At 43.9% G+C, this 21,169-nt stretch overlaps 2 protein-coding genes across 6 annotated transcripts in view; one reads left to right on the forward strand and one right to left on the reverse strand.

Annotated features, from left to right (window-relative positions):
* ZNF318 (zinc finger protein 318) overlaps nt 1-18,243 on the reverse strand; it is a 43,230-nt gene extending 24,987 nt beyond the window's left edge. For 2 of the 5 annotated variants that reach the window (XM_053304031.1, XM_053304058.1), the window contains exons 1-2: nt 17,900-18,232; nt 12,494-12,828 (exon numbers count right to left, since the gene is read on the reverse strand). In XM_053304031.1, the coding sequence (XP_053160006.1) occupies nt 12,494-12,828; nt 17,900-18,127 (563 nt within the window). In that variant the 5' untranslated portion in view covers nt 18,128-18,232. Of the gene's footprint in view, nt 1-1,753; nt 1,789-2,083; nt 2,193-12,493; nt 12,829-17,548; nt 17,847-17,899 lie in introns of those variants that run through there. The other 3 variants (XM_053304066.1, XM_053304041.1, XM_053304049.1) reach the window with 3 other exon arrangements.
* Nucleotides 18,244-18,356: 113 nt separating this feature from the next.
* ABCC10 (ATP binding cassette subfamily C member 10) overlaps nt 18,357-21,169 on the forward strand; it is a 51,403-nt gene continuing 48,590 nt past the window's right edge. The window contains exons 1-2 of the mRNA XM_053304082.1: nt 18,357-18,605; nt 19,304-19,401. The gene's annotated coding sequence lies outside the window, so the exon portion shown is untranslated. The remainder of the gene's footprint in view (nt 18,606-19,303; nt 19,402-21,169) is intronic.

A 21,169-nucleotide genomic window follows, 5' to 3' on the forward strand; every position in this document is an offset into this window, starting at 1 on the left:
ATATAAAGTACAATCTTTACTAAAGGTAAAGGTAAAGTTGTGCCGTCAAGTCGGTGTTGACTCCTGGTGACCACAGAACCATGTGATTCTCTTTGGTAGAATGCAGGAGGGGTTTATCATTGCCATGTCCCGTGCAGTATGAGATCATTCCTTTCAGCATCTTCCTATATCACTGCTGCCCGATATAGGTGTTTCCCATAGTCTGGAAAACATCTCATCAGGGATTTGAACCAGCAACCCAGTGTTCTCTCTAACTTTTTTCATCTATGTGCAGAATGAGTTTTGTTCTGGGTGTAGTATCAAGGCAGTGTGTGAGCATGTGCATTCAGAATGGGGCCTTCTTGATTTAACCTGAGCAGGATATAAAATTAACTGAGTAGACATCAAAAAACTTGTGAGCACATGTACATGCGCACGCCTTAGAGGGAACTCTGTAGCAACCTCTTGCTCCCTAGGCAAGTTACTTCCCCGCTGCACCATTAGGTGGCTTATAATCTTTATTACTCCAGTATTAATATTCTGATTATAGTTAATTAGATCAAGTTAGAGTAAATAAGCTAGTATTTGTCACAGCTTATCTCCACTTCCCAAGCTTGAATTATAGAAATTATAATTTCTATTTCTATAATAAATGTCTATAAAATTTCTAGGAAAGGCATGATACAGATCTATACACAGAACCAACTCTCCTTCTCTGGAAGCTTTCTTAGAAACATATTGGCTTGAGAATACTTCATCACAAGCTGATGGAGGACAAAGCACTTCCATGAAGTGCACAGAAGTGAATACTAGAACTTTAGAGTTGAAATGAAATGTGCAGATCTTTTGGTCCACCTCCCTGCTCCATGCTGGGAACTGCTATAACATCCCTGGCAGATGGCTGCCCAGCTTCTTGTTTGCAAAATCTCTAAAAAAGGAGAGCCGACCACTGCAAAAAGCAGATAGTCCACTGTCAAATAGTTCTTACAGTTAGGAAACTCCTAATTGTAATTCTGCTTCTTTGTAATTCAAAACACTGGTCCTCATTCTGCTCTCAGGAGCAATAGAGAACAAGTGTCCTCCTTCTTCTATGAGACAGCCCTTTGGATATTTGAAGACAGCTATCATATCTCCCCTAGTATCCTCTTTTCCAGGTGAAACATACCCAGCTCCTTCAAGCATTCCTCAAAGGACTTGGTTTCCATTCCCCTCGCCATCTTTGTTTTCCTTTGAATCCAGTCCAATGTCCTCCTTGAAATGTGGTGCCGAAAACCAGACACAAGTGAGGACTGACCAGTGCAGAATACAGTGGAATGATAAGTTCTTGTGATCTGGACACTATGCCTCTGGTAATGCAGTCCAAGACTGCATTGGATTTTTTAGCCAATGCATCACACAGCTTGCTCATATTTAACTCATGGTCCACTAAAACACCTAAATTCTTTTTACAAGTACTGTTCCCAAGCCAGGTCTTCCTCATCCTACACTCGTGCATTTAATTTTTCTTACATAAATGAAGGATTCTACATTTGTCCAACTTAATCTCATTTTTTCTTTCTAATGGTTTTGGCCAAACATTCAAGCCTGTCAAGATTGTTTTGAATCTTGATTCTGTTAGTATTTCACCCCTTCCTAGCTTTGTGTCATCTGCCAATTTGATAAGCATCCCCTCTATTTCCTCACCCAAGTCATTTCTAAACATGTTGAACAGCACAGGGCCACAACACTCAATATCTCCCTCCAGGTTGACATGGAGCCATTAATGACTACTCACCGAGTAGACCTGCTCACCATCTGTGAATCCACCTAACAGCAGTACCATCTAGCCCAGATTTTACCAACTAGTCAACAAGATATCATGAGAGACACTGCCAAATGCTTTGCTGAAATCAAGATACAAGATAGCCCTCTTCAGGCGTGTTTTTAAAAGGACAACATACTCATGTATAGAGATGTGAAAGCCTAAGGAAAAAACAGAAACACACGAATTTTCCGGGGGGGGGGGGGACACAGGTTTCTCCCTTCACATATCTACTTATATATTCTGTCCAAAGTCTCATCCCCACCATGTCACTCACTCCCCACTCTCTCCCATGCTACTCACGGTTATGGCATTCAGCTGGAAGCAGGGGTGGGACTTCCATGGCTGCCAATCAGATAAGTGCCCTCCACTGACACTTATGGCTTTCACCTCTTCAGATGAACTCAGTAACCTTGAGCAGCATGGGAGGGAAAGTGAGCGAGGTGAGTGACATGGCAGGGACAGGACTGCCGGATCCGCTTTGAATGGTGTACGGAAGTATGCTGTCTTTTTAAAAAACATGTCTGAAGAGGGCTTATGTCCACATCATTCCCATGATCTACTAAACATCCAAGGAAGAGATAAGATTAGGCATGACTTATTCTTGACAAATTCATGCTGATTCCTAGTAATCAACACATTTCACTTTCCATGTGGCTCCTTTCCCTCATGGAAGCTGGAAACTTTCTGAGAGGATCAGATGGATGAGGCACACTGGAGGAATTTGCCCCCTCCTCATGAAATGAATGGGTTATTGGCTGGTTGTGATTAAAAGTTAAACAAAAAATAGAGGACACAAATCACATTCACAACTCAGATCACCAACAGTTTGTCCTTCATTGTTTTACTATCTGGCATTTACTCCATTCTTGAATCTTTAGTTTCTTATGCAGAAGAAATGTTATTTTAATATGGTTCTAAACCATATACATTTAGGAAAAATACTGGTCTTAAAAGTTGTGTGCACATGAGTCTCATGGACTGTCTAGGGGGGCACAAATATTTAGCAGAGTTAAAATGTGAGCAACAGAACATTCTCGCTCACAGGTATTTTTACAGTATCCCAGCACCAATACTGTAGTTGAAGCATCCGCTGCTCATCCTTCAAGCTTCTGATCATTTTCTTTCATATATTTCTCCCCCGTGTTTTCTCAGAAAAGAATCATCACAGAATTATTATTACTGAAAGTAACTTCCAAGCATGTTTCTCCAATAACAATTAGCACGTTTAACATAAGTATGTATTAATCACATTCGTCTAGCTAAGCTCTTTTCAAACATGCAAGATCTCTATGCACCTAACTTTTATAAGACATGAAGCAAAATATCAAAAAGGGAACATTTTCTTTATCAAATATTTGTCAAGAAAATCGTGACATTACTGTATGTGTGCATTTTATTTCCAGTTAATATTCTACTTAGCATATTTTCTGGTAGAAAGGCCGCATCGGCGTAAAAACCACACCATTGAAAAATGGCTGAAATTTTCTAAAATGACATCAGAAACACCACATCAGTATAAAGGCTGCACCTAAAGCACCTTCAGAGGGGAGAGAGAGCAAGGGGCCAAAATGCCTCCACACAGAGTGCAAACCGCACTCCATGGGAAATGGAAAGCAGAGGAGAGCATACAAACCCAGGGCCAGGGAGGACCAACTGGGCTGTCACCGCTCTTCTGCAACCTCTGTTCCTTCCAGGCCCTCTCAACTACCGTGGAGCCTATTGTTGGTCGGAAGGTCCTGCTGAGCTGCCACCACACTTCCTTCCCTTGCCCCTTAATTCTGGCATAAAGACTGCATCAGTATAAAGGTCACAGGTGCCTTAGAGTAACTTTTAAAAACATACGCGCCATGGCCTTTCTACCAGAAAATATGGTACTACTTTTGGTCAGATGTTAAAAGCAGCTGTACTATGGAAACTGCTCACCAAATCAGACAATAATGTCCCAATGCCCAACACACACACACACACACACACACACACACACAGCGCAATACCAAGCAATGGTTATCATGTTACTCTGATGAGAGCAGATGTATAGAAAAGCATTCTGGAGGCCTTCACAGAATGCTGGAGAATATTTGGCACAATCATGCACCTGGGGTTTGTAATCATAAATGGCTGTGAAGGTAAGGTGAGAAATGACAAGCAGGATTCAAAAAAACAGTTCTTCCCATCTCAGATTCAGAACTCTGATTTAGCTCCAGCAGCTCAAACCACTATTGGTCCTACTATATAGCGGAAGTGTGTTTACAGGATCAGACTATCAGTTGGAAAATAATTTCAATTTGAATACTTTTTCATCACCAGGATTGTATTTAGCTTGAGTAATTTAGTACAAACAGCTGTCTTAGAAGATCAGAAGATGCAGGTCTTCCTTGCTCTTTAACTGGAATACTACCCTGGCAGCAGCCAGAGGTCCTTTCTATCAACTTCGGCTAATGCGCAAGCTGCTTCCTTTTCTTGAGATAAACGACATCAAAACAATCCTTATCTATAAAACGCTTGGTGTCCGTCCGTGGACGGACACCAAGCGTGTGTCCGTGCCTCCCTGGCCTCTTCTGGGCATGCGCGAAGCACATGGCCAGAACAGAGCCAGGGAGCCAGGACCGCCAGCACCCGGCGGCCATCTTGGGCGGCCAGAAGTGGCCGCCCCGAAGAAGCCGGGTAAGCGGCGGCGGGGGACATTGGCCGAGGCGGCGGCAAAGCCGCCGCCTCGGCCAGAGGAGACGGCGCGGCCAAGGAGGCGGCAGAGCCATGGCCGAGGCCTGGCCGTGCTGCCGCTTACCTGGCTTCTTCGGGGCGGCCGCTTCTGGCCGCCCAGGATGGCCGCCGGACGAGGCGGCGGAGAAGAATGCGGCGGTGGGCCCGGGCAGCGGTGGACCAGGCCGGAGCCGCGGGCGGCGGTGGGTGGAGGGCCCGGCCAGAGCCGCGGGCGGGAGGGGTAATGGCGGCGGTGGTCTGGAGCGCAGAGCTCCCCTAGCGCCCGTTATCCAACGGGCTACAAAGCCACTAGTAGTACATATGCTGCTAACCTCCAGACTTGACTACTGCAATGTGTTCTATGTGGGGCTGCCTTTGGACGTAGTGGGGAAATTGCAGTTGGTACAAAATGTGGCAGCTAGACCATATTACTCCTGTACTGAAAGAACTACACCGGTTACCAATAAGTTTCTGGGCAAAATACAAGGTGTTGGTTATAACTTATTAAGCTCGAAACAGCTTAGGCCCTGGGTATTTAAGAGAACTTCTTCTTCACCATGAGCCCCATCACCCACTGAGATCATCTGTATGTATGTATGTATGTATGTATGTATTTATTTATTTAATTTCTATACCACCCGAAACGGAAGTTCTCTGAGCAGTTTACAAAACAATAAAAACAGCCAATAAAAGATTAAAACATTTCAACAATTAAAATCAAAAAGTTAAAACCATTAAAACACAATTAAAACAGTATCTAATTAAAAGCCTGGATGAACAACTGCGTCTTGACTGCCCTTTTAAAAGTTGTAAGAGTTCTTATTTCAGCAGGAAATATGTTCCAAAGCCTCAGGGCAGCAATGGAGAAGGCCCGTCCCTGAGAAGCCATCAGACAAGCTGGTGGCAACTGCAGGCGAACCTCTCCAGATGATCTCAATGGGTGGTGTGGTTCATAGCAAAGATGGCGTTCTCTTAAATACCCAGGGCCCAAGCTGTTTAGGGCTTTATAAGTTATAAGCAAAACCTTGGACTCTGCCCGGAAACTTACCAGCAGCCAGTGTAGATGTTTTAAGATAGGAGTGATATGGTCTCTCCGAGATGACCCAGAGACCAATCTGGCCGCCACATTCTGCACTAACTGCAGTTAACAGACTACGTGCAAAGGCAGTCCTACACAGAGCGCATTGCAGTAATCAAGTCTGGAGGTGACCAGCAGATGTACTACTGTTCTAAGGTCATTTATCTCAAGAAATGGACACAGCTGAAGCTGATAAAAGGCACCTCGGGCCACTGCCTCAACCTGGGACACCAGGGAGAGTTGTGTGTCCAGAAGCACCAGTGTGACCCCATCCAGAACAGGCAGATCAAAATCATCTCCTGAGTTCCGACCCCACACAATAAGTACCTCTGAACTCAGTCTCAGCTTGTTACCTCTCATCCAGCCCATCACTGCCTCCAGGCAGGCATTTAGGGAGATTATGCCTTCTCCTGATGATGTTGACATGGAGAAATAGATTTCGGTGTCATCAGCATACTGATAACACCCTGCACCAAATCTCCTGATGATCTCTCCCAGCAGTTTCATGTAGATGTTAAACAACATCGGAGACAGTATGGAGCCCTGATGGACACCATACTAAAGTTCAGTTTTTGAAGAACAACAGTCCCCAAGAGACACCATCTGGAATCTGCCCGAGAGATAGGTGTGGAACCACCGCAAAGCAGTGCCTCCCACCCCCAACCCCCTCAGACGCTCCAGAAGGATACTATGGTTTATAGTATCAAAAGCTACTGAGAGGTCCAAAAGGACCTACAGAGTCACACTTCCTCTGTCAATTCCCTATTAGAGATCATCCATCAGGCTGACCAAGGCAGTCTCCACCCCATAGCCCACCCAAAAGCCAGTCTGAAACGGGTTTAGATAATCAGTTTCATCCAAGACTGCCTGGAGTTGGGAGGCCACCACTCTCTCAATTACCTTGCCCAGCCATGGAAGATTGGAGAGAGGCCTATGGTTGCTGAACTCTGAGGAATCCAGGGCAGGCTTATTCAAAAGTGGTCTAATAATTGCCTCCTTAAGACAAGGAGGCATCCTACCCTCCCTCAGAGAAGCATTTATGATCTCTACCAGGCCTTCTACAACAACCTCCCTCCCAGACAGTATTAGCCACATTGGGCAAGGGTCAAGAGAACAGGTGGTAGGCTGCATCGCTCCAAGCAGCTTGTCCACATCCTCACGAGTCACAAACTGAAACTGATCCAGCCTAACCACATAAGAGGAGTCACTAACACCTCTGTTTCAGAGAGTGCAGTAATTGTGGAGTTTGAGTCCAAGTCGGCCCGAATATGAGAAATTTTATCCACAAAGAAATCATTAAACACATCACAGAGTGTAATAGATGGTTCCAAATTCTGATTCAAGGGAGGAGGGGCACTCACTAGCCCTCTCACAACCCTGGACAACTCCGCCAGACATGAACTTGCGAATGCAATACAGGCTGAAAAGAATTGCTTCTTTGCTGTCCATATTGCCAGAGAATAGATCTTCAAATGTGCTCCATGTTGTAATCTGTCAGATTTGAATCGAGTCTTCCTCCACTTGCGCTCCAGTCTACCTCGCCACTTCAGCCCCCATAGTTCTTCCGTATACCAAAGGGCCAATTTTGAAGAGGATTGGAGAGGACGCTTAGGTGCGATCAGGTCTACTGCTCTGGTGAGCTTGCTGTTCCAGTTCTCCACCAGTGCATCAACAGGATCACCAGCAGAGCCAACACTAAATCCCTCCAAGGCTTCTTGGAACCCTATTGGATCCAATAACCTTCTTGGGCGGACCATTCTAATGGGCCCCTTGCCCCTGCGAAGGTGGGGTGTGATTGTGAGTCCAACCTTAACCAGATGGTGGTCCGTCCATGACAATGGGGAAATCACAGAAGTCCCCACCCACAGAACACCACCCTGATCAGAGTGAAAGACCAGATCAAGCGTGTGACCTGCAATGTGCATCGGTCCTGAGACCCTTTGGGATAGGCCCATAGTTGTCATGCCTGCTATGAACTCCTGAGCTTCCCCAAACAAATCAGTCCCATAGTGGACATTGAAGTCCCCCAGCACCACAAGCCTGGGAGACTCCAACACCAAACCTGAGACCAAGTCTGTCAGCTCAGTTAGGGACTCCACTGGGCAGCAGGGTGATTGGTACACCAAGAGAGGTCTCAGTCTATCCCTGGTCCCCAAACTTAGGGACACACATTCAATATGGACAGACACTTCCACAGGGATCCTGGTCAGGGAAAGGTTATTATTATAGACCACAGCCAGTCCACCTCCCCGCCCATGTCCCCGCACCCGCTCCTCAACAGAATACCCTGGAGGGAGAAACTGGGACCAGACTGGGCCACCAGCCTCCCCCAACCAAGTCTCTGTAATACATACCAGGTCTGCCCCTTCATCCAGAATCAAATCATGGATAGTTTCTGACTTATTCTGGACAGACCTGACATTACAGAGGAGCAAGGTGAGAGTCTGTGGGAGGTTGGCACTGCTCCGCAAGGTCAAAGAGCTGGCAGGGCAGCCGGAAGGAGAAACAGCTAATAGATTTCTGACTTCCCATCCCCTGTAACGACGTGCTGACCTGCCAACTTTACTTCCTCTATTCCCCACCACCAGAATAGCCATCCCACAGTCAGTGGACACATCCCATCTCCCCATCCCCAGACAAACCAAGACACATCTGAAACACCCAGGATCCAAAAACAACAGAAGCCAACAAATATCACCAGACCCTCGCCCTAGTTGCCCCCTGAAGTGGCTCCCCCAAAGAGGCAACCCCCTTTGGTGTCGCCCCTTCAGTGGCGACCCCGCCGGTGGCAGTTGCCACCAGCTTATCTAGTGGCTGCACAGGGACAGGCCTTCTCTGCTGCCGCCCCAAAACTCTGGAATGCACTCCCTGATGAAATAAGAGCCTCACCATCTCTGACAACTTTTAAGAAGTCTTTAAAGACATATTTGTTCACCCAAGCTTTTTAACTAGACTTGTGGTTTCAAATTGTTTTAAGCTTTTCATGTCTGTTTTAATTTGTTTTACATTGTTGTAAACTATCCAGAGATGGAACTTTGGGGTGGCCTAGAAATAAATATTGTGATTGCTTTTCAAACATATTCTCACCTCATTTAAGATTTTCTAGTATACAAAAGTATCAGGGCGGAAATGAAAACAGTTTCACTCTTACAGTTTCCCCAAGAACAAGGCATTTTCACTTTAACTCTGAAATACGCCCAATGGTGTGCTCCACTGCTTCTAACCTTTTAGCACCCTGACTCAGATCACCAAGTGCAACACTCACTATGAAGTAGAAGCTACTTCACTGTTGAAGGCAAAAATTATCACCAGTACAAATTATGCATACTATTATTTGCCCTATAGAATCCTTTCATGTTCGTGTCAGAATGTATCACCCCATTCTAATGAAGAACTACTGCCATTACTGGCTATCCACACATGAAATAAAGTTCCTAAAAATGAATCACAAAAACAGGATGTTTGAACTGTCAACGTCCATTAGCCTCTATCTTAGCATAGTTTATGCACCTGCAGAAATATGCAAATCTAAATAGCAGCTAAACTTTCACCAGCGTACAGGAAATTTACTAAGAAGTTGCTTCATTCTTTTTTCAGCTTTTGGATAGCAAAGTGTTTCCACTTCGCATCTGTTCTCAAAGCTTAGTTCTTAGAACAGAATCCACTGAAAGCTTAGTTCTTAGAACAGAATCCACTGAAGATAAGTGGAATCCTCTATTTTGAGATGGGAAAAAATGACATAGTACTATAATAATAATAATTATTATTATTATTATTTAGTCTTAATCATTTCAGATGGAGGGAAGGACTCAGAATTGAACTTTTGGTATTTTTCTTTGTCCACCTCCCACCTCCCCTTTGAGTCTCTGAAATTCCATGTGCTTGCTCTACACTTGTCAAATCTACACGTGTATCTTCAACAGCTCTCTTTAAATCCTACTACTTATCTTAGTAGTAGGAATGTTGGAATGCTGTTGCTAATATCTAGTTTCCCACTCTGTGGGCCTGGTGTGTACATTCTACACATGTGGGCAATAGCAGCTTGCCATGGGTGTTTAGAATGATCTAGAGCTTAGTGCATATTGCTATGTGAATAGACTCTGCTCATGTAATCTGTCTGATGCAAAAAATAAGACTGTATGAATTGTTCGGTTAGTCTTACTTGCATACAAATGTGTACACACTGCCTCAATTAACGCCCTATAGTTTTATGTCCTATATACTGGAGAAACACTCAGGTTTCTTGTACTGAATGTACGACTCTGTGTGAGCCAGCCCCCAAGTAGCGAGAACTCTGCTTTTTTCACTACTCATTATAATTTGACTGTACTGTAAAATTCCAGACTGCATCTACTCTCAATACAAATGTGTACTTGCACTTCCTGGAATTAGAGATGTGCACGAACCGGTTCGGCGCTTCAGGATGAAAGCGCCGAACTGGTTCAGGTGGGTGCACTCAAGCCGGTCTGGTGGGGCGGGGATCAATTCCTTTAAAAAGGAGGATCACAGGTGCTTATCTGCCCCCTCTGCCAGCCCACCGCTCAACCAGGATTGGTGCTGCCATGCACAATACTGTGCAGGGCTGCTTCCCTGCTTCCAGCAGCCCACTGCCATTGTCCTGCTGTCAATGTGCTGCCATTGCTCTCAGCACATGCACAGCGGCCATGTGTGTGCCACTGCCTCCACATAGGCTGCTGGGAACAGGGAAGCAACCGTGTGTGATCTTGTGAACACCAGCACCAGTCCCGGATGAGCTGTAGGGTGGCGGAGGGGCAGGTAAGCACCTGGGGTCCTTCTTTCTAAAGGAACTGATCCCCACCTCACCTGCAGCTGCCAAGCCAGCTCGTGTACATCCCTACCTGGAATCATAGCAAATTTAATCAGAAGCAAGGCAGGTGGCAACGAGAGAAGGGGCTTTTAAATGGTAGCACCCTAACTTTGGAATACTCTCCCAAGACATGCTCATGGTACATTCATTGTTGTCTTCTCAGCACCAGGAAAACTCCATTCTGCTCTCTCAGGCATTTTTAAAAATCATCATCTAACTGTGGCTTTTTCTTCTTCTTTTTCTTGCTATTGGTTTAGTTGTTTATGGTTTTAATTTCCTATTATCATGTTTGTTGCTTTTAATTATCTTAAAAAAAATTAAACCTCATAAATTGTCTTGATGTGCCGAGCACGCAGGGGAGAGAGCACGCACAGGGTGGGGGGGATTGGGTTTTCTAAGATTCTAACAAGAGAACAGGGACTGCAAAAGAGTTTGGAGACTAAATGCAAGCTACAAGTTGACATCTTATTTTAAGCTTGAATTTGCTTTGTACTATGTTATCTCATGCTTTGCTTTTGAGATTGTGCAAGTCAAACTAATGTTTACTAAGTTTGGCAACAAAATGAATGTTTGGACGAATGAATGATTGTAAGAATTGCATTACAGACAGGACACATCAGAGATGGTATACCAACTGAAGCAAGCTCAGCAATTGTACACAGATTAACAAATACCTTTTAATCTGAAAATCTTGCCAAGTTATATTCCAGTAAAATATTTTATCAGAATCTATCTTGTGGATTTTAGTGAATTTTATTTTCACTAAAAAAATTAATTTAGTGAATTGTTAATGAATTTTAGTGGATTCTAGTGAATATATATAATGAAATCTGGTTTTCTAGGATTCTAGCAAGAGAACAGGGACTGCAGAAAAGAGCTTGGAGACTAAATGTACCCCTACAGACTTTATCCATAGAAAGTACTACATACATACATACATACATACATACACACACCCCATTTGCAGAAAAATTTACAGAGCATTAATCTAAACTTTGTCTTCAGCCTGGTCTGCTGAACAGAAAGGACTATTCATTTGTTACATGCACATCCTGCTTTTCTTCCATGGTGAAACTCAAAGCAGCATACATAGGGTTTGCAGTATATAAATAGTTGTTGTTGTTGGGTTTCCCAGCAATTTCCCACTCAGGCACTGACAAGGTCCAGGTTTATTTAGCTTGAGAAAATTGGTTGTATCATGTGCCTCAGAACACACACAGAGTAAAACAGGTTGTCTCTGTTAGCAGACAAACATCTTAACCGATATGTTGTCATCAAAATTTCTTTTTACAGATGTTTATTTTATATATATATATATTTCTGTTGCTGTTATTGATGTATTTCTATTCTTATCCTTCAGAATCTATGATCATTGTAGAATTTTAGTTTCTGGAATTACCCAGTAAAATTTGTTTTTAAAAAACACGAATTAATCCTAGTGCCTGGCTCTTACATGAGAATATGAACCAGAACCCAAAGGTGAAGAAAACTAAAACTCTCATCAGGAGAGTCCCCAAATTACCCATGAATACCAGTGTGAGGAACAGAGCTGCTGGGGACAATCTGTGGACCTGGGATCCAAGAGGCAGAGCAGAGATGGAAACAACTGCCTGAGACAGGTAAGGCAGCATTGGCAGGGCAACAATGCTGAAAGGGAGGTCACACAAGACCTTGAGACAGAAGTAGTTGCATCGCCTGTGCAGGTGTACAAATGCTGCTGCTGCTGAAGACCATTTGAGGAGGCTAGACATGGGTCATGGAAAAGACCCAATGGGGAGCTGACATGTTTTCCCTCCAGATAGAAGAAAAGCCAAATGAAGCCATCTGAGGGAGGAAAGAGAAGGACTCAGGTGGCAGTAAAAAACTTCCTTCTTTTCCAATCAGGGGCTAACAGGACAGGAAGAAGGCTGGACCAGAGTGCGCTGTTGGAAGTGAGTAGCTACACCACTATCGTAAAGGACCCCACATATATGCTAAGCCCAATGTAACTGGTCATTTAGCATTTTCCACATCATCTCACAGCAAGCCTTTGGTGTTCTATATAATCTACAGGACAAGAACCAAGAAGTCTGACTCTGAAAAGCTGTCTTTCAGAGAATCCTACCTGTCCACATCACTCAGGCTATCAACTGGCGAGCCTAGTCTATCAGACAATCTTCTTCGTTCTGGTGTGTCAACGCCATAACGATCATTGCCAACTGTGATCCGCAAGCCTTGTTCCACTGAAGATTCAGAGTGGCGACTTGTAGAGCGCCTGCCCGGAGAACGTGAGCGCCTGCCCGGAGAACGTGAGCGCCTGCCCGGAGAACGTGAGCGCCGTCCTGGGGAAAATGAATGCCGTCCTGGGGAAAATGAATGCCGTCCTGGGGAAAATGAATGCCGTCCTGGGGAACGTGAACGCTTGCTTGGAGAATGTGAGTGCCTGCTCGGAGACCGTCTCTAAAATAGGAGAAAAATACAATCCCATCATTCTAGTTGTTCTTTTATTAAGAGCACATATCAGAATTTTCCCATTATAGTCAACTCTGGAGTCCATGTTTAAAAAAATACAGGCATACCTCATTACCTGCAAATCCAGCATCTGCGGTTTCGCATATGCACGGTCGGGGAACTGACACCTTGGTGAGGGGAGAGTTAAATTCATGTATGTACAACTCGGGATGGTTGGGGTTGGAAATTACCTTGGAGATCATTTCCAGGCACCATTTTGAGTGTAGGGGCATTTTGTGGCTCATTAGGTTTTTTTAAAAAAATCTCCCCACCCCCCTACAAAAAAATCATGGAATAGGTGCAAAATTCAGACTTGCCGTGGGTGGGGGGGCATCGCTGGACTGCTGGAGGCCCGCGAGCATGGTAGGGCACTTTACTTTCAGGCCTCCACGAACCTAATCCCTGCAATCTCATACTTTAATGACTCGGTATTAACAGTTTCACTACCCACAGTAATTGCAGATAACAACACCCCTGCGAATACCGAGATCCACCTGTAAGTCAATATCAATACAGCACTTATATGCACATTTTAATTACCACAGAATGGAAGAGATCTGGTGTCCCTTTCCACTAGAGCCCTATTTATAAGCAAGAGGGACTGAGCAAATATTCCAATTGCTATACAGCTTTAGAGCAGAATATTATTTCTGCAAACCACTTCTGAAGGCCCCATTCTGAATGCACATGCGCACACACTGCCTTGATACTGCCGCCCAGAACAAAACTCATTCTGCACACAGATGAAAAAAAGAGCAACATGTTTTTATTACCCCAATAAAGACAATGGTATCATCAACTGACACCAATCACATTCTTATGTGTAAGTTGGTAATCAAATGGAAATGAATCAAAAGCCATTTTGTTTGGTGTTAACCAGTCATGAGAAGCTGGGTCCCTCCTGTGGGTGGTAGGGTGCTGAGGACAACAGCTGTTTGGCTTAAAATATAAACTTCATTTATTTATTTCTCTTTGTTAAATTTTAAAAAGCACTTTTCTACTCTGTAGTGCTGAGGCATTTAAACGCAGCTCAACAGCAAGCAGCTGAGGGATGATGGGGACAAAAGGCAGACTGGGGGAAAGTTGCAGGCACAGCCACAAAGAGATGACAATGAGGGCCAAACCAGATTAAACTTAAGCTATATGAAGTAGATCTCTGGTTCTCATTAAAATTCTGCAAACAGCAGCAAGAGGGCAGAAGAAGGCAGGGGACCGACCCAGACTGGGAGAATGGGGCAGGACAAGAACTCCTTCCCCTGCGTGTTTTCCCAATGAAATTCGTTCCTGCATATGCAATTTACATTATTAGGAATAATGTATGTGCATGCATATGGTTTTCCTAACCATATGTAGATCAGGGCAGGCAGCACCTGGGAGTGTCATTTTTAACAGGAAAACAGCATGGGTGGAAGAGGCCAAGTCTTCTTCCCACATCCTGATCTGGATTGCTCCATGCCCCTCCTGTATGGAAGAATTTAACAGCACCAGAAATATATTCACGTGTGCCCATTATTTTGTCTCGTTTGGATCCAATACTGTCCCACCAGGTTATAATGCAATTATGTTGCAGGATGTGGTTGCAGACAAAAGGAAGTGGGACTATGCATGAAGTCACACTGCAGCTCATCCAGGAGTGGAGTTCAGCAGAAAGCATGGCATGCAATGCATTATTTAATGTGGGTAGGGTTTCATAATCAACACCGATGTAACACAGCAGCATCACATGCTACCATAGCCATTACTGTTATATGCAACTGCTCTCTTACACCTGCAAGTAGCTTATATTCCTCCACAGTTGTGGAGTATTGTGGGTATTTCTGATTCCCCATTAGTTATCACTTTATTTTTCAGAAAATTGGGAAGAAGGTTGCTAGTTTGAAACTTTGGGTTGACCCGCATGCAATCCATTTTCTGGATTTCAGTTTCTTTGGGATCAGGGCCAAGAATGGCACAATTATTTCAGTATCGACACTGACAGGAGATCACCTGAAGATACAAGAAAAGTTGTTCTTAATTTTTCTGATCATTTCACTAGCCTTACTGATCCCATCAAATCTGGAGGAAGGCACTTGGGCAGTATTTGTGAAGCTGATCATAAGTGACTCTGTTCATTTCTAACTAAAAGATCCCAAAAGGCAACCACAAGTATTTGTGATTATATTTTGGAAAATCCCCATTCACTTTCATTGAACATGAATGTTAATTTTTTCTGATCCAACATACTGCTTTAGAGTCCTACATTAGTGCCCCATCATTGACAGTGGCCAACATCTAGACTAAGCCTAGTCACCATGCCAGAATTTTCTGTTGCATGAGGACAAGGGGATATTTCCAGCTATCTCCCCTTTCCGCTGAAGTTGCTTGTACCTCCTGAAACTATGCACCTGAGGTCTGGGGAGCCCTCAGGGATGTAATTTCAGGAGACTCAGATAGTTGCAGAGGGAAAGGAGATAAGTGAAATTCACCATACTCTCTCACACAAGACAAAAAGATCTGGCACACCAGTGCAGAGATGTTGGTCATTCTCTGCTTCATAGCTTCGTTGTCATTAAATTATCTAGCTTTCACTTAGATAATTTAAATGACTTTATAAATTATCTTTAATCTAGATAATTTAAACGACTTTATAGTCATTCAAGACTTTGGTCATATATAGCTTAGATATCACCTCCTCTATTTCCCTTTACAATTTATAAAACTAAACATGTATAATTTCTGGCCTTACTATTTGTTTGCCAGGCACCTACAGAAGCCATTTCAATAACTACATACACAGTTGGGAGATTTATTTCCCTTAAGACTTGACAAAGTCAGAGCCTAAGCATTTTCCTGAATTGCTTTAAGCCTTTTTAAAAAGTAAACATTAAGCAGTCAACAATAAGCTACTATGAAGAATTTTAAGTTTTATATAATATTTAAAAATTTAGGTTTCTAGATAGATGTGTTTCCATTATGGAAGGTTTTGTCTAAAACTGCCAAAAAGCAGCAAAGGGATAAAAATTGAAACTAAAGTGACAATGATTCTTTGTAGTTAGAATCACAGACCACAGAAAATGTACTGAGAAAATCTTATTACTAGTAAGATAAGTCAAAAGCTAATAGAAAGGACATACAAAGCAATGTGCACAAGCTCAAGCACAGTTCGGGAGCAGGGAGCGGGAATACTAAGAAAGAGGAGAGCAGGTCCTTTCCTGATCTCCACTGCCCCATGCAGTTTCCTGATGCATCCCAAGAATTCCCACGCTGCACCAGCACGCACATGGCATCTGCACATGCATGGGCGCCATTTGTGAGGTCAGCAACACCATGCTGACCATGGAAATGGCACCCACACATGTTCGGACACCACGTGTATGCTAGCACCGAGCAGGGATTGTTGGAGCACGCGCCTAAGGATCTGCTCTCCTCTTTCTTAAAGCTCCAGTCCCCGCTCCTAAAATGTACTCAAACCACGGCTCGTGCACATCCCTAGACATACATATTCATAACCCATTTTAGAAGTTACTTGGATTTTGTACCTATTGATGAAATTATCAGTGAAATACCAAATGCTAATAATAAATCTATCATGAAATATTTTCACATCCTAAATATTCACTTTAATCCCAAAGAGCCTTTGTTCACAAAGAGAACTGGTTCTACACTCTTAGCTGAAATTCTTCTCCAGTTTTTGACCAGGAGCATCTCTGAATCAGAAGCTGAAGGAAGAGTAGTGAAGTACTCTAGGATCCAATTCATTGCAAACAAAAGAAAAAGTCAGATAATCAGCTAAATACTTCCAATCCCTATATATTGTTTTATTCTTTAAAAGCTAATTTATATACAAGCATGATAACTTTGGCACAATCACTGTACAAGTTTCCAAACCTTAGAATATGCTTAACTGCACAGTAAGTCTACTTTGACAGATGTACTGCAGAATCCTAATCAAAGCAGTTTTGGAAGATTTGCTGCCCTATCACACCCATATTTATTCAGAAATAATTTATTTTTACTGGAATCATTACAATCATTATCACTTTCCACAAAAGTTCTAAAGTAGTTTACAAAGCAAAAAGAATGAAAAAATGGTTTCCTATCCCATCTTCACTATCTTGCACAAAGTAGAAAGAAACACAATGAAGGCATCTACAACAGCCATCCGAGGAAGGCTGGACTGCAGTTGAAAAGTAACTTTCCCTCTGCTAAATGTAAGAGCCACCACTTTTAAAGGTCCTAATTAGCAGGGATTATAACTTCCAAGTTGATAAAACCATGCTTAAAACCTCCTACTTTTCAAATCCATTCACTTGGTCACCAAGTGTGACTGAAGGAACTAAGATGCCCTACTCCACACTGCTAACTCCACATTGTCTAGATGTTTGAACGTTTTTTGGGAGAGAGAAACTAGCCGATCACTTTGTTTTTGTTTTGATTTTTAAGCCACGTTCACAGAAATAAATGAACATGTACACCAGCCTTGCACGTTTATGCCAAAGTCAGCCCCACTGAATTCAACAGAACCTGCACTCTAAGGCTGCAATACTATGCATAGTTCCACTGAAGTAAACTTAATAAGCTCAATAGGTCTTAAAATATAGGAATGCCCTGTTAAGTGTTATTTTTATCGACTTTATGACAAACAATTGGTCATCGAGCCCTTCACTTTTGGTTAAAATGTAACCATCACCTGGCCAAGATTGTGTTTAAAGATGCAACTGTTTGGGGATGTCTGAGATCGTTCAGCACTAGCCAGAGCTATACAGGTTGTCAGATACTTCAGGGGGGAGTCGTATTTCCTGCAGACTATTGGAAAACCGAGGAAGGAAGGGGAAGAGAGAAGGCTCCGCTTGAGCAGCACACTCAGGGCCATTAGGAGGATGGGTGGGCAGCCGTTTCGGTGGACGCACGGAGGGAAGGGAATAGCGGGGTAAATATTTCGAGGCCCGGTCCTCGAAGGTCGTCACCCGGGTATGGCAATGCTGCTGTCCCGTTACTCAGAGCCCTAACGGCTCCGACACCTCCCGGACGGAGAGCGTACCCTGCTAGTGCGTCGCGGGGACGGCGAGCGGCGAGAAGAGCGGCTGCTGGACGGCGACCGGTGGCGGCGGCCCCGGGGAGAGGGCGAGCGTGAGCGGCGCGGGCTACGGCCTCGAGTCGACCCGGACGCGGAGGTACCGGAGCGTGAATTGCGGGAGCCCGAGCTACTGCTCTCTTTACACCGGCTGGAGGATGAACGGCTCGAGCGACCGCCACTGGTCCGATACATGATGGTAATGGCGGCGACGTGGAGAGCTCAGTAGGCCGAGCTCATTCCCTCTCGAGCCCACTCATCTCCCCCTGCCTGCCTGCCTCCCTCCCACCCTGCCCGCCGTGACCCGCCCCTCAGTGCGCTCCATGCGCAGGCGCACTGGACGCAAACACAAGCTGCCCGCTTGAAGAGAAAGTGCTTTCTTCCGACAGCCTTACAAAATGGCGGAAACAGAATTCTATCACGTGACAGGAAAGAGGCGTCGCGAGAGCATCAGAAAGCAATATGAAATGCATAGAGGGGCGGAAGGAGTCCCCCCACGTCTGCGACAAAATGGTGGCGGTGGCAGGGTCACGTGTGACCGATGGGTTTGAAAGGAAGCGCTGGCTTCCAAGAAGACTATCAGTCCGTGTAAAGGGCGGAGTGTTCAATCTTCAGTTATTATCTTTGACACCAGCAGGATCCTGCCTTTTCTTTTTCTCCCACCCCCGTATAGGTAGAACATTAATAAATGAACGTTTCCCCATCACTGCTTAAGAAGCCCCCTGTTGAGTGCATGCCTGCCTGCCTTGTAATTGTTCGTGTAGAAGTAAAACAACTAACCTTCGTAGCTCCTTATTTTTATTTACTTATTTTAAAAAACAAATATTTTTATAATTTATTTTTAATCATATTTACATACAGCTTATATAACTCCTTTCTCCAGAAAATAAATTGGTTCATAATACTTTTACTACATATGAAACAAATATATCTTCTGAGGAATATGCCTTATTCCACCAATATTCAATTAACACAATCCAATCTTCCACAAATTTATTAAGCTTCTATAGACCTCCTTTCACCCTTATATAGCATGCAAATTTTACCATAACTGCATAGTTTAATAATTTTTACTCCTATTCTGATCTTGTTGGAGTTTGGGCCTTTCCCCCAATATTTTGCATAGCATATTCTTGCTACAATTATCAAATCAATTTCCTATGTACTGGTATCTTTTTAAAACAAGTTAATAGAAACAGTGCATTCAGCTCTAGTTGGATCCCTATTATTTCCACTATTGCCCTCTTCACTTCAAACCAAAATGCTCTCGCTTTACCACATATCACCTGGAGGCAGATGTGTGTGTGGAAAGCAAGTGGCAGCTATGGGTGGAGCCCTGAATTGTTTGCTCTGCCCTCTTTCCTTCTGCAGGTATAAGAGATCACCTGGAAACAAAAGCAGAAGCCTCTTCACAAAAGTACAAGTGTTCTTATCCTACACTCTCAACCTCTGGTCTGCAAGGAATTGTGGTGAGTTTTCAGACTTCAGATAGAAGCTTGTCTGCTCTTGATGGTCTGGGAACAAAAGAACCTGAGACTTGCATGGCCTGAGGAAACTATTTAAACTCATACTGCACGGGAGATGGCAGTGGTAAATCCCTCCTCTACCAAAGACAACCATAGGGCTCTGTGGTTGCCAGAAGTCAACGTCAATTCAATGACACACTTTACCTTTCCCAAGGGTTTCTGTCAACCCAACAAAGTCATCAGAGGGGCTTTGCTCCGTGAGCTTACATTGAGAGAGGCTAAATTGTTGTTGTGCACAGGGAACGTGGCCTTATGTGTTGTTGCCTGCAGGCTCTGGAATGCTCTACCAATGAATGTCTACTCGTAGACATCTGTGGCTGCTTAAAAACAACAACTAAATACCTTTTTATTTGTTCAGGTTTTTCCCCTTAGAAGTTGCTGGGTGTCTCCACTTTCCTGGTTCTGCTTGTATTTTTAATGGTTGGGTGGGTGATTTTTATTGTTTAACTGATTTTAAAGTTTTAAATGTTATTTTATTGGAGTTTTATTGTATTTTAACTTAAGAACATGAGAACAGCCCTGCTGGATCAGGCATAAGGCCCATCTAGTCCAGCATCCAGTTTCACACAGTGGCCCACCAGATGCCTCTGGGGAGCTCACAGACAAGAGGTATGTGCATGCCCTCTCTCCTGCTGTTGCTCCCATGCAACTGATATTGAGAGGCATCATGCCTCTGAGGCTGGAGGTGTCTGACAGCCACCAGCCTAGTAGCCATTGATAGACCTGTCCTCCATGAATTTGTCTAAAGTCCCTTTTAAAGCCACCCAAGCTACTGGCTATCACCACATCCCATAGCAAAGAATTACACAGATTAATTATGTGCTTTGTGAAAAAGTACTTCCTCTTATTGGTCCTAAATTTCCCAACCTTCAGTTTCATGGGGTGACCCCTGGTTCTAGTGTTGTGAGAGAGGGAGAACAATTTCTCTGTCCATCCTTTCCACTCCATGAATAATTCTATACACCTCAATCATATCTCCCCTTAGTTGCCTCTTTTCCAAGGTAAAGAGCTCCAAAGGCTGTAGCCTAGCCTCATAAGGAAGGTGCTCCAGGACCCTGATCATCTTGGTTGCCCTCTTCTGTACCTTTTCCACTTCTACAATATCCTTCTTAAGATAGGGTGACCAAAGCTGTATGCAGTACTCCAGATGTGGCTGCACCATAGATTTGTATAAGGGCATTATAATATTCACATTTTTAATTTCAATCCCCCTCCTAATGCTCCCTAGCATGGAATTAGCCATTTTCACAGCTGCCCCGCACTGAGTCGACACTTTCACTTCTTACTTCCCTCCATTGTGAAAACTGCCCATTTATTCCTATTCTGTTTCCTGTCCTTCAACCAGTTACCAATCCACACATGAACCTGTCCCCTTATTCCATGACTGCTAAGTTTACTCAAGAGCCTTTGGTGGGAAACTTTGTCAAAAGCTTTTTGGAAGTCCAAGTATACTAACTATGTCAACAGAATCCCCTTTATCCACCTGCCTGTTGATACTCTCCAAGAACTCCAAAAGGTTAGTGAGACAAGACTTTCCCTAGCAGAAGCCATGTGGTTCTCCTTCAGCAAGGCCTTTTCTCCTATGTGTTTAACATTTTGTCCTTAAGTATACTTTCCATCAGTTTACCTGGCACAGAAGTCAAGCTAACAGGTCTGTAATTTTCTCAGATCTCCCCCACACCCGGCCAGATCCCCTTTTAAATCCTAGAAT

Source organism: Hemicordylus capensis, chromosome 1 (assembly GCF_027244095.1).
Source record: "Hemicordylus capensis ecotype Gifberg chromosome 1, rHemCap1.1.pri, whole genome shotgun sequence".
Lineage (NCBI taxonomy): Eukaryota > Metazoa > Chordata > Lepidosauria > Squamata > Cordylidae > Hemicordylus > Hemicordylus capensis.